Source organism: Aegilops tauschii, chromosome 7 (assembly GCF_002575655.3).
Source record: "Aegilops tauschii subsp. strangulata cultivar AL8/78 chromosome 7, Aet v6.0, whole genome shotgun sequence".
Taxonomy (NCBI): domain Eukaryota; kingdom Viridiplantae; phylum Streptophyta; class Magnoliopsida; order Poales; family Poaceae; genus Aegilops; species Aegilops tauschii.
Window position 1 is genome coordinate 527,488,726 of NC_053041.3, and position 15,162 is coordinate 527,503,887.

General features: G+C 46.4%; 1 protein-coding gene across 3 annotated transcripts; it reads left to right on the top strand.

The window, feature by feature from the left end:
* The first annotated feature begins 698 nt into the window (after positions 1-698).
* On the top strand, positions 699-7,039 carry LOC109782165 (ATP-citrate synthase beta chain protein 1). 3 transcript variants are annotated; one of them, XM_073504994.1, is made up of 17 exons: positions 699-717; positions 2,225-2,336; positions 2,427-2,529; positions 2,671-2,736; positions 2,822-2,945; positions 3,289-3,423; positions 3,755-3,815; positions 3,904-3,980; positions 4,336-4,491; positions 4,590-4,718; positions 4,806-4,938; positions 5,040-5,167; positions 5,300-5,405; positions 5,489-5,565; positions 5,663-5,733; positions 5,869-6,153; positions 6,607-7,039. In XM_073504994.1, exons 2-17 carry the CDS (start codon positions 2,237-2,239, stop codon positions 6,680-6,682), a joined length of 1,827 nt encoding a protein of 608 aa, XP_073361095.1. In that variant the 5' UTR covers positions 699-717; positions 2,225-2,236; the 3' UTR covers positions 6,683-7,039. The 3 variants fall into 3 exon arrangements, with proteins under 3 accessions (XP_073361095.1, XP_020196349.1, XP_020196348.1); XM_020340760.4 differs by lacking the exon at positions 699-717 and adding an exon at positions 865-1,152; XM_020340759.4 differs by lacking the exon at positions 699-717 and adding an exon at positions 1,107-1,248.
* The last annotated feature ends 8,123 nt before the right edge of the window (positions 7,040-15,162 follow it).

A 15,162-nucleotide genomic window follows, 5' to 3' on the forward strand; every position in this document is an offset into this window, starting at 1 on the left:
AACGGCCGAAACGGCGAGGAGCGGGTGACCACCGGCCGGGATGACGCCGCCGGGGAGGAGGGAGGCCGAGAGCCAGAGGGGGCTGCCGCCGCGCGCCAAGAGGACCGGGCACGACCCAGATCGGACCGCCCCGCGACGCCCCACGCCGGAGCGCCGCGGCGGCGAGCGGTACGCGAGCCAAGGTCGGCCCTTTGGTCAGGCTTCGGGAGGAGGGGGGGCGCTACCGGCCAGCGAGCATGGGGTGGGGAGGGGGCTCCCCGTCTACGTCGACCAGCGTCGGGCGCAGCACAGTCCGGCGAGCCGGAGGTGTGCGCCGGACGGTGGGACGGCCAGCGGTGGAGTCCTCATCCTCCGCCAAGTCGCCCAGCGCAGCGGCATGGACTCCCCGACGGGGGCGGCGGAGCACGGGGCGAGCGGCCCAGCGGCCAGCGTCCGCGGGGCGTCGGGAGGCGGGGGGGCGGTAGAGCAGTCCGGGGCAGTGCAGGGCTGCGGAGGTGGCGGCGCAGGCGAGCAAGCCGCGGCCGGCGCGGCGCCGACGGGGTCGCGGGAGGAGAGCGCCAGGCGCGTGCGGTGCGGTTGCGCCGCCGCCTACTTCCCACCTTCCCGCGCGCATAAATCCCTGCGCCTCCCCTGTCTTGCCCGTCTTCCCCGAGGCCGGAAATCAATCCCGTCCCGGAGCAATTCCGGCCGCCGCTTCTCCTGGCCTTGCCTCGAAAGGTTCGCCGACGCCAACCGTGTCTGCTCACCCACTCCCACGCGCTGCCTCTGGCTAGTCCTGTGCTGTTGCTGCCCTCTGCGGCGTTTGGTCGAACAGCTGGTGGGTCGGGTGTGGTCGTCCTCCCGGCGCCGCGGCTGGCGGGATCCCGTGGCGTCTCGCGTTGGATTCGATGGCTGAGTAGTACGACGAAACCTGACTGAAGTAGAGTAGAGTAGTAGATTGCGACGGATTCCCGCATCCATCATTCGAGGTAGTTGCCACAGACCCGGAGGCCCATGTGCGCGACCAGAACGGAACAGCCAACTACCTCTACCTGCACGCGGCGTACCTCCCATCTGCTTCCCGCCACCATAAATCCTTCTGCCTGTGCTGCCCCTCAGCTCCCTCCTCCCCTCCCGGAGCAATTCCGCCCCCGCCTCGCCTCGCCTCGGAAGGTTCGCCCGTCGCTCACACATGAATGCACCCACTGCCACTCCCACGCACTGCCTCCTCTAGCATTCTGCTCTCTGCGGAGTTTCGTCGAACAGCTGGTGGGTGTTGCCCCCGGCGCCGCGGATCTGCCGCTCAGCCAGCGGGATCCCGCGGTGTCTCGCGCCTCGTGTTTTGAGTTTTTTGGGTGGGAACGGGTTGCTGCTTGCTTGCTGCGTTTGATCCGAATTCGACCGAGAAATGCCCCCCCTGTGGCGCGAGTTTTGCTTCGTATTTGGCAGGTTGCTGCCTTGTCGTGTGTGTTTTGTCGGTTTGGGGCTCTGGCGCAAATCCATTTGGTCAGCCCAGGTCCAGGTGTTAAGGTCCTTTTTTAGTCGCTGCTATAAACTGCTCTTTAGGGATCTTGATGCAAGCGCAGACTTAGTATACTACTCTAGTTTTTACTGTGGATTCGAATCTTCTCTTGGAGGGGCGAACATAGTTTAAACATTCAAGTAGTTGGGCGATTGTGGAATGAAATGTGCTCGTGCGTCATGTTTGCTTGAGATCCGGTCTTCTTCTCAGATCTTCTCAACAACTTTATATCCTATTGGTTTTGAGGATCAGACAACTTGATCCTGATTTAGTCGCCAGAAGTAGTGAACTGAATATGCTGGTGCATCGTGTTTGAGATCAGGTGCAGTGTGCAGATGCCAGCCTCCTTCTATGGTATACTTATAGCCGGATCAAGCAATCTAATCCCTTAGATTAGATTCTCGGAGTGTCCTGTTTTAGCAGTATTCACAACAGTGATTTGACACTAGGTTTGGGAATGAAATGTCACTTGGACCAAGTGCCTGGTCACTTTTGGGTGAATTTGACATGAATATGAACTTTATGCTAGGTGTTTATGCTTTTCTAGTTTTTGTCTAGTTATCGTGTTGGATGCTGGGCTTATGCTTGACATATCATATCAACATTTCTTTCATTCTATTCTGGTACTTTGATGACTTGTAGGGTAGGGGGCTTACGATTTATGGTTTTCTGAATAGTAGCTATTACTGTGGTTATCATGGGCTAATACCTGTTAATTTTCAGGGGAAGTAAATCATGGCGACTGGTCAAATTTTCTCGAAAACCACCCAAGCGCTATTCTATAATTATAAGCAACTTCCTATCCAGCGGATGCTTGATTTTGACTTCCTCTGTGGTATATATTCTCCCTATCATCATTGGTTTAAAAGGATTGTATAGTGTTTCTGTTTGGCTTCTTTCTTACTGAACTTGCACTGCCTGATAGGGAGAGAAACACCTTCTGTTGCTGGAATCATCAATCCTGGTTCTGATGGGTTCCAGAAACTGTTTTTTGGACAAGAAGAAATTGCTATTCCAGTTCATCCTACGTGAGCTCTCTGCTCCCTCATTTATCTTGTTTGATTGAACAAGAGTGCGGTTCTTATTTCAGATGGAGGGATATTACATTAGCAGTTTGCTAGCTCAATATTCATGTGTGAACAATTTATCTATTCATGTATATTTTGTAGAATTGAAGCTGCTTGCAATGCACACCCAACTGCGGATGTGTTTATCAACTTTGCATCCTTCCGGAGGTTAGTTATAGCATTGATAATCTGTCTGAGAAATACTGCATGATCTTGAGCAACTACAATTTCACTGTATTTTCTAAATCTGCAGTGCGGCTGCTTCTTCAATGTCAGCTTTGAAGCAGCCAACTCTCCGAGTTGTAGCCATTATAGCAGAGGGAGTTCCTGAATCAGACGCAAAGCAGCTAATTAGTTATGCACGTGCTAACAACAAGGTATGGATTATATTTTACATGGAATTACTGCTTTTAAGTTTGGGTGTGATCACCGGTTCTCATCATAAAGTGCTTAGAGTAAGAGAATTTCATACTCCCTCCGTCCCAAAATAAGCGACTCAACTTTGTACTACCTTTAGTACAAAGTTAGTACTCCTTATAGATACATATTTTGGGATGGAGGGGGTATTAATTAGTGAAGGAGTATATCCTTATAGATACATTTGTAAACTAAATGATGGCTTGTGAGCTTGAGAGCATTTGCTTTTTCTGGTAATGCAGGCTGACAGTGGCCTGCATATTTATTGTTTATTTTTGCTAAGTGATTTAGTGTTATTTGTAGGTCATCATTGGACCTGCAACAGTTGGAGGAGTTCAGGCTGGTGCTTTCAAGATTGGTGATACTGCTGGAACCATTGATAACATAATTCAATGCAAGCTGTACAGGCCCGGATCAGTTGGTTTTGTGTCTAAATCGGTATGCTTCAATTCGTTGTTAATAAACTTACTTCCTTCATCACATGTATTTCTGTATGATTCATGTCCATAAATAAAGTAACAGAATAAAAAGAACGGTCCATTGTTTCTGTAAAGACAACTTTTTGTTTACATATGGGGAGCGAACTTTAGAACAGCATTATGATGCTTCAGCTTTTATCTTTTTATTTGGAAAAATGTGGAGAGCTCCTGACTTTCCCTTTGTTTTCATTCCAGAACTCCACTTCTTTAATTTGACGACTGATTAGTATATATTCTCAGCTGTATATTTTGAATACTCATTACAAACTGAACTTCCATTACTTCAATAGGGTGGCATGTCAAATGAGCTGTACAACACCATTGCAAGAGTGACTGATGGTATTTATGAAGGTACCTTGTTTGTGAATAAATGTAAATGTCACATTCACTGATTCACATGAATAATGCTCCCATGCTAACTTTTTCTTAACACATTCAGGAATTGCAATTGGGGGAGATGTTTTCCCTGGCTCAACTCTTTCAGATCACATTCTGCGTTTTAATAACATACCTCAGGTTTGACACTTAACATCTCTATATAGAAATAGATAGTGTTAACCTTCTTGCTGTAGTGTATGAATATTCATCATCTTTGTCACACAAGTGTCCTGCGATTATATTTTTCTTCTCTGGCATGATTGGACACCCACAGGATGTCACTGTTACATGTTCGTTTGTCACATCCTTTTTGTCTTCTAACTTTCGGAGGCTACTCCTTTACGATAACTTTGGGCTATCCCATTTAAATTTCTGGGACAATGTTTGTTTGGCGCACAAGTACGCTTTCATGATAATTCCATTCCTCCATTACTTGTAACCCAAGTCTGGATTCTGATCACTGGTGTATCAACATCTCATTTGTTGGCTTTAGGTTAAAATGATGGTTGTTCTTGGGGAGCTTGGAGGAAGTGATGAGTATTCGCTCGTCGAGGCCTTGAAACAAGGAAAGGTTCAGAAACCTGTTGTTGCTTGGGTTAGTGGGACATGCGCACGTCTATTCAAATCTGAGGTCCAGTTTGGCCATGCTGTAAGTTGTAAACAAATTGGTGCTCTTTTCCGGTGAGCTGAACAATACACTCAGTATGCACAGATGCAGTTTATTTATTAATTTTGATATTATAACAGGGTGCGAAGAGCGGTGGTGAGTTGGAATCCGCACAATCTAAGAATCAGGCACTAAGGGATGCTGGGGCAGTTGTCCCTACTTCATTTGAAGCTCTTGAAAGTGTGATCAAGGAGACATTCGAGAAGCTGGTACCTCACGACTGATGTTTTTTGCAAGTATTTTTTGGGGAATGTTTAGTGGGAACCAAAGCTTGGGGTTATATATATTTTTTGCAGGTTGAGGAAGGAAATATTCCTCCTGTCCCTGAGGTTACACCTCCCCCCATTCCTGAGGATCTTAACACTGCCATCAAAAGTGGGAAGGTCCGAGCTCCCACGCACATTATCTCCACTATCTCCGATGATAGAGGTCAGATTGGTGTCAACATGTTATCCTACATATGCTTGATAATTGTCCTTTGCCCTGCTTTCTCTCCCCGAAAATAATAAATGTGCATATGTATGATGCAGGTGAGGAACCTTGCTACGCTGGTGTGCCCATGTCTACTATTATTGAAAGGGGTTATGGAGTTGGTGATGTTATTTCTCTTTTGTGGTTCAAGCGTAGCCTTCCTCGTTATTGTACTCAATTTATTGAGGTAATTTGTGGGTTAAATGTAACATGGATAGTCTATCTTCCCTACAAAAGCTCTAACATGCTGTGATAATTTCCCCCTTCTATATCTAGAGATTCACTTGGTCCTAATAAGGTTTCTTCGTATGTCTGACAGATATGCGTGATGCTTTGCGCTGATCATGGTCCTTGTGTATCCGGTGCTCACAATTCTATAGTTACTGCTAGGGCTGGAAAGGACCTTGTTTCCAGCCTGGTATCTGGTGAGCTTGTTTAATTGATGCATGCGAACCTGTACCATTATGTACATAACAGCATTCTGAGACTTATGGTTGGAATAACACAGGATTGTTGACAATTGGCCCCCGATTTGGTGGTGCAATTGATGACGCCGCTCGGTACTTCAAAGATGCATATGATAGGGTGGGCCATCTTATTTCATATCCCTTTATTTTTATTCTCAGCTCTGGTTTTCATTTGTTTCTTAATTGATCTTATAAACTACATCAATTGATTCTAGGGTCTTATGCCTTATGAATTTGTTGAGGGCATGAAAAAGAAGGGAATCCGTGTCCCTGGGATTGGTCACAGGTATAATACCCCCTTGGCATCGTAATAAACTTGCACCTGAAAATGGACTTAAGACATAAGTTGATTGTTTTTAATGTACAAGCTCTGAGTTATGCTGTTGTCTTTTCTGAAATTTCACTTGCATGTCGTTATTAGGATCAAAAGCAGAGACAACAGGGACAAGCGAGTGCAGCTTTTACAGAAATATGCTCACGCACACTTCCCTTCAGTCAAGTACATGGAGTACGCTGTTCAGGTTGAGACCTACACCCTGTCAAAGGCCAACAATTTGGTTATGAATGTTGACGGCGCAATCGGCTCGCTTTTCTTGGATCTTCTTTCTGGGAGTGGAATGTTCAGCAAGCAAGAGATCGACGAGATTATAGAGATTGGGTATCTTAATGGACTCTTTGTGCTTGCACGTTCAATTGGCCTAATTGGGTAAGTCTCGCTCTTTTACAATGATAAATGTAGCTAAGTACTCCCTCCGTCCCAAATTACTTGTCGCTCAAATGGATGCATCTAGCACTATTTTAGTGCGTGCTAGATATATTCATTTGAGTGACAAGTAATTCCGGACGGAGATACTACCTCCGTCCTGGTTTAATGGTCCCGTTCGTATTTTGTGCCAAATTTTCACCTTAGATTTAACTATGAAAATGCTAATGCATGTCACCAAAAATAGCATCATTGAAAACTATGTACAAATATGAATCCAAGGATATAATTTTTGGTCACATGCATTCATATCTTATTAGTTAAATCTTTGGTCAAAGTTTTACACAAAATACAAAGGGGACCAATAAACCAGGATGGAGGTAGTAGTACATTATTGTTACCCTAGTTACATTTTATTTTTTTTCCACATTTCCAATCTGCTTCTTGGATTCACAGGCACACCTTTGACCAGAAGAGGCTCAAGCAACCACTGTACCGTCACCCTTGGGAGGATGTCCTCTACACCAAATGAGGCAGCATATTGGTCTTCCACCTGTGTGTACACCATAAAAATAAAATCGGGCATAACTGCATAGAATTCAAAATTCTTACTGTTGATGGAACTAGGCGAGGAGGGATACAAGACCGTTACAGATGAAAGTTTGTTTCATTTTTTTTTATTCGACCATGAAAGCATTAGGGCATGAGATATTGGATACTTGATAGTTGTTTCAAGTTATCATCAATTAAGTGGCTGTCAAATTTAGTTCAGACATCTGGGGAAAATTGTAATGATTGTGATTCTAGTTCCCCATCACAAAACTCTGAATTATCTACATTATCAATTTTATGGAAATCAAATATGCACGTGTTGCTGCTTCGAGCTCTAGTCGATTGATCGATCCCAAACTTATTGGCATGTGCTTCCCGTCATCGCTACAGTATACTCTCTCTGTTCATTCTTATAAAATGTTTTGGATATTTCAATATAGACTGCATACGGATTGGAACGAGTGAACGCACACACTAGAATGCGTCTATATACATTCAATTCAGAACATCTTATAACAGTGCACGGAGTGAGTGCCATATAATGGTATCCATTTAAAATCTTTTATGTGTTTGATATGTCTATCTTCTGTTGATTCACAGCACCAGCCACTGTCCCTGCCAGGCTGCACTAGAAGCATACATGTGCTTTGATGCGCTGTTTTCTCCTTTAATCGTTGTGTTTGTTGTATTATATATTGTTCAATAAATTAAATATCTTAATAACATGATAACATACCGAAAAGAAAATGGTATGCAGGAAGGCCCAGTTTCGTGATGCAATTTATCTGTTTTAACCTTATGACATGTCTATTTTGATTTCTGTCACAACTTATACCATGCCTTAGTTGTTCCTGGTGTGGTGACTTGGAAGGCCCAGCTTCAATTTATTGTTGAGATCTTGATCTTTGCTAGGGATATATTCCTTCCGTCTCAAATAAGTGACGTTGATTTAGTATATTTTGTACTAACTTTGTACTAAATCAGCGACACTTATTTGAGATGGATACTTTGTATTAACTTTGTACTAAATCAGCGACACTTATTTAATACAAATGGAGTATATGGCAGTACTAAATGCATACCCAACAACCCTTCACTCCTCGTGCTTCCGGCCATATTTTGTCACGCATTAACACACCTCAAGCTAAGTCAGTGTTTGGTTTTAATCACAAATTGACAACACTTTTTTTACCCGCAAAAGGAAAAACTATAGCAAGGCTAGCTTACAACCCCCTATGAAGTTTTTTAGCTCGGCCATGTCATATGTTTGCATTGTTTGCTTTTAGGTCGCTTTTTTCTTTGCGGAATTTGCATTGTTTGCTTTTAGGTCGCTGGCCAGATGTACCGCGTGGTTAAACACACCCTAATTAAGACATGATCATACTCCCTCCTTTTTCACTTACTCGGCATATTAGCTTTGTCTGAAGTGAATATAAACTTTGACAAAATTTATAAAGAAAAATATTAACATAGACAATACCAAATCAATACCATTACATACATCATTGAATATAATTTCACATCATACAATTTTTTTATTGTAAATGTTCATATTGTTTCTGTAAATTTGACCAAACTTTATAAGGAATGACTTCGGTCAAATTTAATACACGGACTAAATAAAAACGAAGTGAGTACCTGTGATGAGCTCTTTTTTCTGTCTCTTCTGCTGATCTCTGGGATTCATCATAATATAAGAGCATTTTTTACATTAATATAGTGTTGAAAACCTTTTTGTATTGTGACACGAAGAGAGTACTTACGAAAAGGAAAACCATTATAATGAGGAAAAATATCGTACTGTGCATGCATGCGACGGGGCGAGCAGCCTGTGTCCTTGTCGCTGCACCATTCACTCCTCGTGCTTTGCTTTCAGATGATCGGATCCAGCACCCAAATGATGCGAAAAGGGAAAGGCGTCGTCTGGGCCTACTGCATGAATCTATTTTCTTTCTCACACGAAGCAGACTGTTGGTACTCGTAGAGAAGAGAGTCCATTGGCCCACCGGTTGCTGCCGTACGCATTTGCCATGAAGCGCCGTCGTTTCCAGATGCCATCTCACCGGATAAGAAGCAAACGCTCTTCATCATTCTTCCTCATTATTTGCAAGCTTGCCAACACCAACCGATCCGACAAATGCCCTGTTAGGAGCATCTCCAGTCGAGTCAGGCGCCTCGGACCGGCCCAAAGGCCCGACCGGCGGATCATCACTGACCGGTCAAAACAAGCTCATTGGAGAATTGTTCGTGGAGTTACAATGATGTTGGAACCAGAAACTTTGCGGTAGCTGATGGCATGTTATGTCATTTTGCATAATATGATTGTCGAGGATAAGGGTGATGCAAATTTGGGGATGTAAAACTAGGTATTGTATAATATACATCATCAAAAAGTGTCCAGATCAAGTCTGTTATTCAGGCTATTCCCGTTTATGCAATGGGTATCTTTAAATTTCCTGCTTCATTATGTGATGAGTTATACCAGATTATCAGGAATTTTTGATGGGGCGATGAGGAGAATAGAAAGAGAACTTATTGGGTGTCTTGGGATAAGATGACGAGACCAAAAAGTGAAGGGGGCATGGGCTTTCGTGACCTCAGAATTTTTAATCAGACGCTTTTGGCTAAACAAGCTTGACGTTTATTGGTTTTTACGGACTCTTTGTGTGCAAAGGTGATGAAAGCTAAATATTATCCTTATGGGCATCTTATAGATACGGTTTTTCCTCAAGCAACATCCCTTACGTGGCAAGGAATTATGCATGGACTCGATCTGCTAAAAAAAGGCATCATATGAAGAGTGGTCGATGGTTCTAGTATAAACATTTGGAGGGATAATTGGATCCCTAGGGATTCTGGCCTACGAATATCTGCTAAAAAGAATAGAATTAGGATCAAATGGGTGTCCGGGTTATTCATGAGTGGGTCTAGGAGTTGGGATAAGAACCTGATCAGGCATCTTTTCTATATTCATGATGCAGAGGAAATTCTAAAGTTGCGTATTCTCAGGTTGAATGAAGGTGATGTTATTGCTTGGCATTATGAGAAAAGTGGTTTGTTCTCTGTGAAAAGTGCGTATAGGCTGGTACTGAATCTACAGGAATCAAAGGTTGATCCAGGTAACTCTAGTGGTGCCAAGAATGAGGAAAGGAGGCTCTGGAATATAATTTGGAAGGCTAACGTCCCCCAGAAAATTAGAATATTTGCATGGAGGGCTGCTTCTAATAGTTTGGCAGTTCAAGTTAACAGGGTTAAACACCATCAAGCTATTCTAGGTACGTGCTCGATTTGTGGTATTGAAGATGAATGTATTTTTCACGCATTGGTGAGTTGCCCCAAGGCTCGGACGTTTCGTATGGCTTTGAAGGAAGTGTGGAATTTACCGGCTGAAGAGACCTTCAAATTTTCTGGGCCCGACTGGTTTCTTATTTTATTGGGTCACTTAAATCCGACGGTGCGTGAGCAAACGTTATTCATGTTCTGGAGAGCTTGACATTTGAGGAATGATTTGATCTTTGGAAAGGGAAAGGAATCCATCTCGGCCTCTGTGAGCTTTGTAGAAAATTACTGGGCATCTTTCTCGTCTTGTCATGCAAACATGCAGGTGGAGATGTGCAACAAAGGTAAGCAAGTGGTGGGGGAAGTTCAGCCAACCACCATTATGGAGAGGAATTCTATCTCTTGGAAGCCTCCCAACTCAGAGTTCTTCAATATTAATGCCGATGCAAGTTTTGTGGAGGCCGTTAAAGTTGTGAGTGTGGGGTGATTGTCGGAAACCATTGTGGACAAGTTATTATTTCATCGTGGGATTATATTGGAGCTTACTATAGTGCTGAGGAAGCGGAACTTAGGGCGGCTCTATCGGGCTTGTATATCGGTATCACTCTTGACATGCCCATCATTTTGGAAACTGATTCTTCTTCTGTGGCTTCTGTTTTTGCAAGAGATTGCTTTGACAGGTCACCCCTTGTCGACCTAAAGAAGGAGCCGGTCAATGCCTCGAAGCTATTGGTGAAGTTTCAGATATCCAAGACCAATAGGAGGGCTAATTTGGTGGCTCATGAGATTGCTAAGTTCAGTTTTGATAATAGGTCTGATGGAATTGTTTTTAATTCTGTTCCATCCTGTGTGGCTAATTTTGTAATGAATGATTGTATGAATTTAAGTTAATTAATACATGGTGGGTTTAAAAAGATGCATTTTACATCTTTAAAAAAGAGTCAACTCCAACAGATGATGTATATTGATGATGTAAAAGTCCAACTACAATAGATGATGCGTATTGAAGATGTAAAACCGGCCGACGACCACGCGGCTGTGTACAACCGTTGTACAACCACTGTACAGCCGCAGTTGAACATAAAAGAGCAATACTTTTTAGATTTCTACAACCAAAAGTGCATCATATCAATCAAAGTTTGAAATCCTACAACCAAAAGTGCATCATCTTAAACAAAAGTTCTTGGTCCAACAAATTAAAATGCACATAAACATAACATCGAACATATCACTCAATTTTCGTCCTCTCTGTTGTGACTTGTCACATTGTGAGCGGTGGCATCATCATCATCAATGGCTTCTTTGTCGACGTTTTCGTGTGTTGAAGTCTCGATGTTGCGACCTCCACAGGAAGCACCTTCATTGCCACCTCCCATGTCGCTCATGTTGTCACCAAAGCCAGCCCCATGCCACTCATGTTGCCGTCTAAGCCACCACTCATGCCGCTCATGTTCCACCAAAGCCACCGCCCATGTCACCGAAGCCACCATCCATGTTGCCATTAAATGCATCATTCATGGCACCTCCCATCATGTTCATGTAGCACTTCCCATTCCTCCTCCCGTCATAATTAACCTCACATTCTATTCTTATCAGAAATTAAAAGAACAAACACGAGGAAAAAAAAATTTTTTTACCTTTGCGACATTTCGTCAAGCACGTTGGAGGCGGTAGCCGTGGGCGTGGCCGCGTCTCCCTCCATGGTCGGCGGCGACGACAGAGGTGGAAGAGGAGTTCCTTGACCGGATGCAGCTGTCACGGCCGCTGGCGGCAGCGAATCGGTCAAAGCAACTGCGGCTGGCTTCGCCTTTTTGCTCGCCCATGGATTCGTCGCCGCACCCCGCCGGCTTCTTCGCCGGGGGCGCAACTGTGACCGGCCAATTGGGACAAAGCCGGGACGGCGGCATGAAGGCGGAGGCGGGACCGAAGAAGGTGGTTGGGGCTGCGGCAGAGGAGGCGGCTGGGTCATCGAAGTCGGCCATGGCCCAGGCGGGTGGGCGGAAGGAAGGAAAATGAAGGCAGTTGGTTGGGCGGTGGGTGCGCGACCGACTGTTTTACATCACATGGAGATGAAGATGCAATTGCATCTTCGAATGTTGTATTTTACATCTCTTGCAAAAGATGATGTCAGTATTTTGGCATCTACATCATCTGTTGAAGGTGGATTTTTTGCCTCAAAGTTGCAGAAGTTCGTTATTTTTTCCATCTACCTCGTCTATGAAGATGCTCCTAGCGCGGACTACGACATGGAACCGGGACAAGAGCTTGCTTTGCTGGTGTACGGCTGAGATAGAAGCAAGGTGACGGTTTGTTAAATCTGTCCGAACCTACCACTCTTCTTTTTTTCTGAGAGTACGCTTAGGTGTACCATACCATTATAGAAAGCAGAATTTCAGTTATAAGAAAGAGAAAAGTATATTTTTCATCCCTCAATTCTTGGTGAAGTCTAGATTTAGTCCCTCAACTATAAAACCGGACAAGTTTAGTCCCTTGTCTCTGCTGACCCAGTATAGGTGCCGACTCAGCGTGTTTTTGACCTGTCTTTCATTCACAGCGCTATTTTTCTCTCCTATGTTGCTCTTGTTCCTCCTTACTACCCGGGCATTCCATCGAACATTTGGCGCGCGCCTGCTCCCATGCTCAAGGCCGTCGATATGGTCTCGTATGGCTCCCGACACTTATACTGCTAGCCGGAACCGTGCCACAATGCTTCGAAATCCACGTCACCAGCATAACCGTTGCCGCTCTCGGTGCTCCATCTGGACAGTCTCGCCGCTGCTAGCTAGTCGCCCTCTTGTCGCTGGTCCGCACATTGTCGTGGGGCCTTGTCTTACTCCAGCAAACGCGTCGGCAGACTCACGGTCCTGCGTTATGTACTCGAGTACATTGCACGGAACGTCGGCGACAATGACCGTGACCATGCCGCTTTCGTCACCGTCTGTAGGCTGCAGCGCCGCGCGTCGAGCGCTACTGGCGCACGGCTCAATCGCCACTCCCTTTAACATGAACATGGACGATACGTTTTTTTGGGCATGCATCAACTCGTGCAACTGGTGACATGCGTACGTGTGTTGTGGCCAGAATGGATCGAAGCGATAAAGGTCCTTTACGTGCGTGTCTATGGCGGATGGGTGAATCAATCAGCTAGAGCCTAGAGGTGAGCAATCATCCAGAGCAAAGCACGACCGAGCCTGGTTGGTGAGCACCAGCACGCGTCGTCGATGACCGTGCCATGCTCGCTCAAGCCATGCTCACCGTACTTGGCACGCCTGCTTGTGTAGCCTCCATGCTTGGCGCTGTCGCGCCAACTGCGCCCCGCCGTGGCCAATCTGTGCACGCAACCGCCATCTATTGTCTTACTGGCCACAATTGCAAAAAACATCAACATTGAAAGCTAAATTTGCAGGAATCACAATTCTACAGTTTTGTGCCCAAAACCATTAATTCTGAGGCTAATTTTTTACAAAAACACTAGTCGCCGGCTTAGGACATTTTGAGCACGATTATGACAGGAGGTCCCGCTGGACAGGGCGACATGGCACAGTATAACAGATCACAAATAGAAAAAATAGTATGGACTAAATTGTAAAAGGATCAAAGAGGATAAGGTTCGTGCAGTAAAGAAAAAGGACAAAATCTGGCATCGTCTTCCTGCTGCCCAGCCGCCAAGCTCGGCCCCGGCGTGCACATCCGGTTTGTTCCCGGCGTCCAGCCGCGCCTCCGACGTCCACCGGCGAGTACCCGGACCCGTCGCTGCCTCCAAGTCCTTCGCCGCCCGTCGCTACCTCCAAGTCCTTCGCCGCGGACCTGTCGCTGCGCGCCGCCGCCCCGCAAGTTCCGCGGTGGCTGCGTGTTGACCATGGAGTTCAACGCCTCCGCGCGCAAAAGCTCGTCGGTGCCAAGTTCTTCCGCAAGGAGCTCGTTTCCTCCTCCTCCTCGCTCCCTGGCGTCAGCGCCGGCTCCCACTCCCCGCTCCTTGGCCCGCGTTGGCGTGGTGACTGGTGAGGGAGGGCGCCACGCCGCGGCCGGAGCTCAAGCCGCCGCCGCCCTTGCTGCTCACCTGCATTGGCGCCGGCGAGGTGACGGGGAGGCACACCGGATGGAGCAGCCGTTGCGCCGGCCACGTAGGGGCGCGAGTAGCTATGCCCGCCGCACGGGCACGAGCAGCAGTGGCGTCGGCGACGCTCAACGCCCATCCCGACCTCACGCCACGTTTCCCCCGGCTCTCAATGGTGGCAGCCCGGAGAGGGAGTGGCCGGCGGCGTCCACCACCGGACCAGCGGGAGACGTTGGTCACGGAGGACCTGGTTGCTTTTTTTTGCAGGGGTTCTTTTGCAAATCATGAATGTATCAGGGTGTAAGTAGCCTTTTTCTTTGCCACGTCGCCCTGTCAAGTGGGACCCCGCTGTCATAATCGTGCTCAAAACCTCCTAAGCCGATGACTAATGTTTTTACAAAAAATTAGCCTCAGAATTAGTGGTTTTCGGCACAAAACTGTAGAATTGTGATTCCTACAAACCTAGCCTTCAATGTCGATGTTTTTTGCAATTCACTCCCGTTGGCTGCTCCCCTGAATGCCAGAGCGCCGAGCCTACCAACTCAACGCTGCCGTGGTCTCGCCGTAGCTCACGCGCCGCCACAGACGGTCCATACCACGAGGTGCCCCAGGCCAGCAAACTGGTCACAAAGGCAACGAGCAAGTCAGTAGCGGTGATCTCCCATCTCCTGGGGCCGCCCTCACGCTGTTGAGATCACCACTGCCGATAGCTTGCTCCTCCTTGCGCTCCCTGCATGCACACGCTGCGTGAGAGAGCGGTGGAGTAGAGAGAGAGGAACCGGGACAGGTCAATTTTGGGGTCTTCTTTGCCACGTTGGCATGGACCGGTTAAAACCGGGGACCGGTCAAAATCAAGATTAGGGACGAGACTTGTCCGGTTACAAGAGTTATCCAGTTTCCTAATTGAGGGATTAAATCTAAACTTCGCCCAGACTTGAGGGATGAAAAGTATACTTTTCTCTATAAGAAACTACACTCGCTATGAACAACCAGAATAGACAAACATCATACGAAAGACAAACAACACGGCCAAGCAACCTACAACGCGGAAGAGCCTATCCAATCTGGAACACAACATCGCGCCGAAGAACCTGCCACTCTCACTACGACAGCTCCGTTGAGGC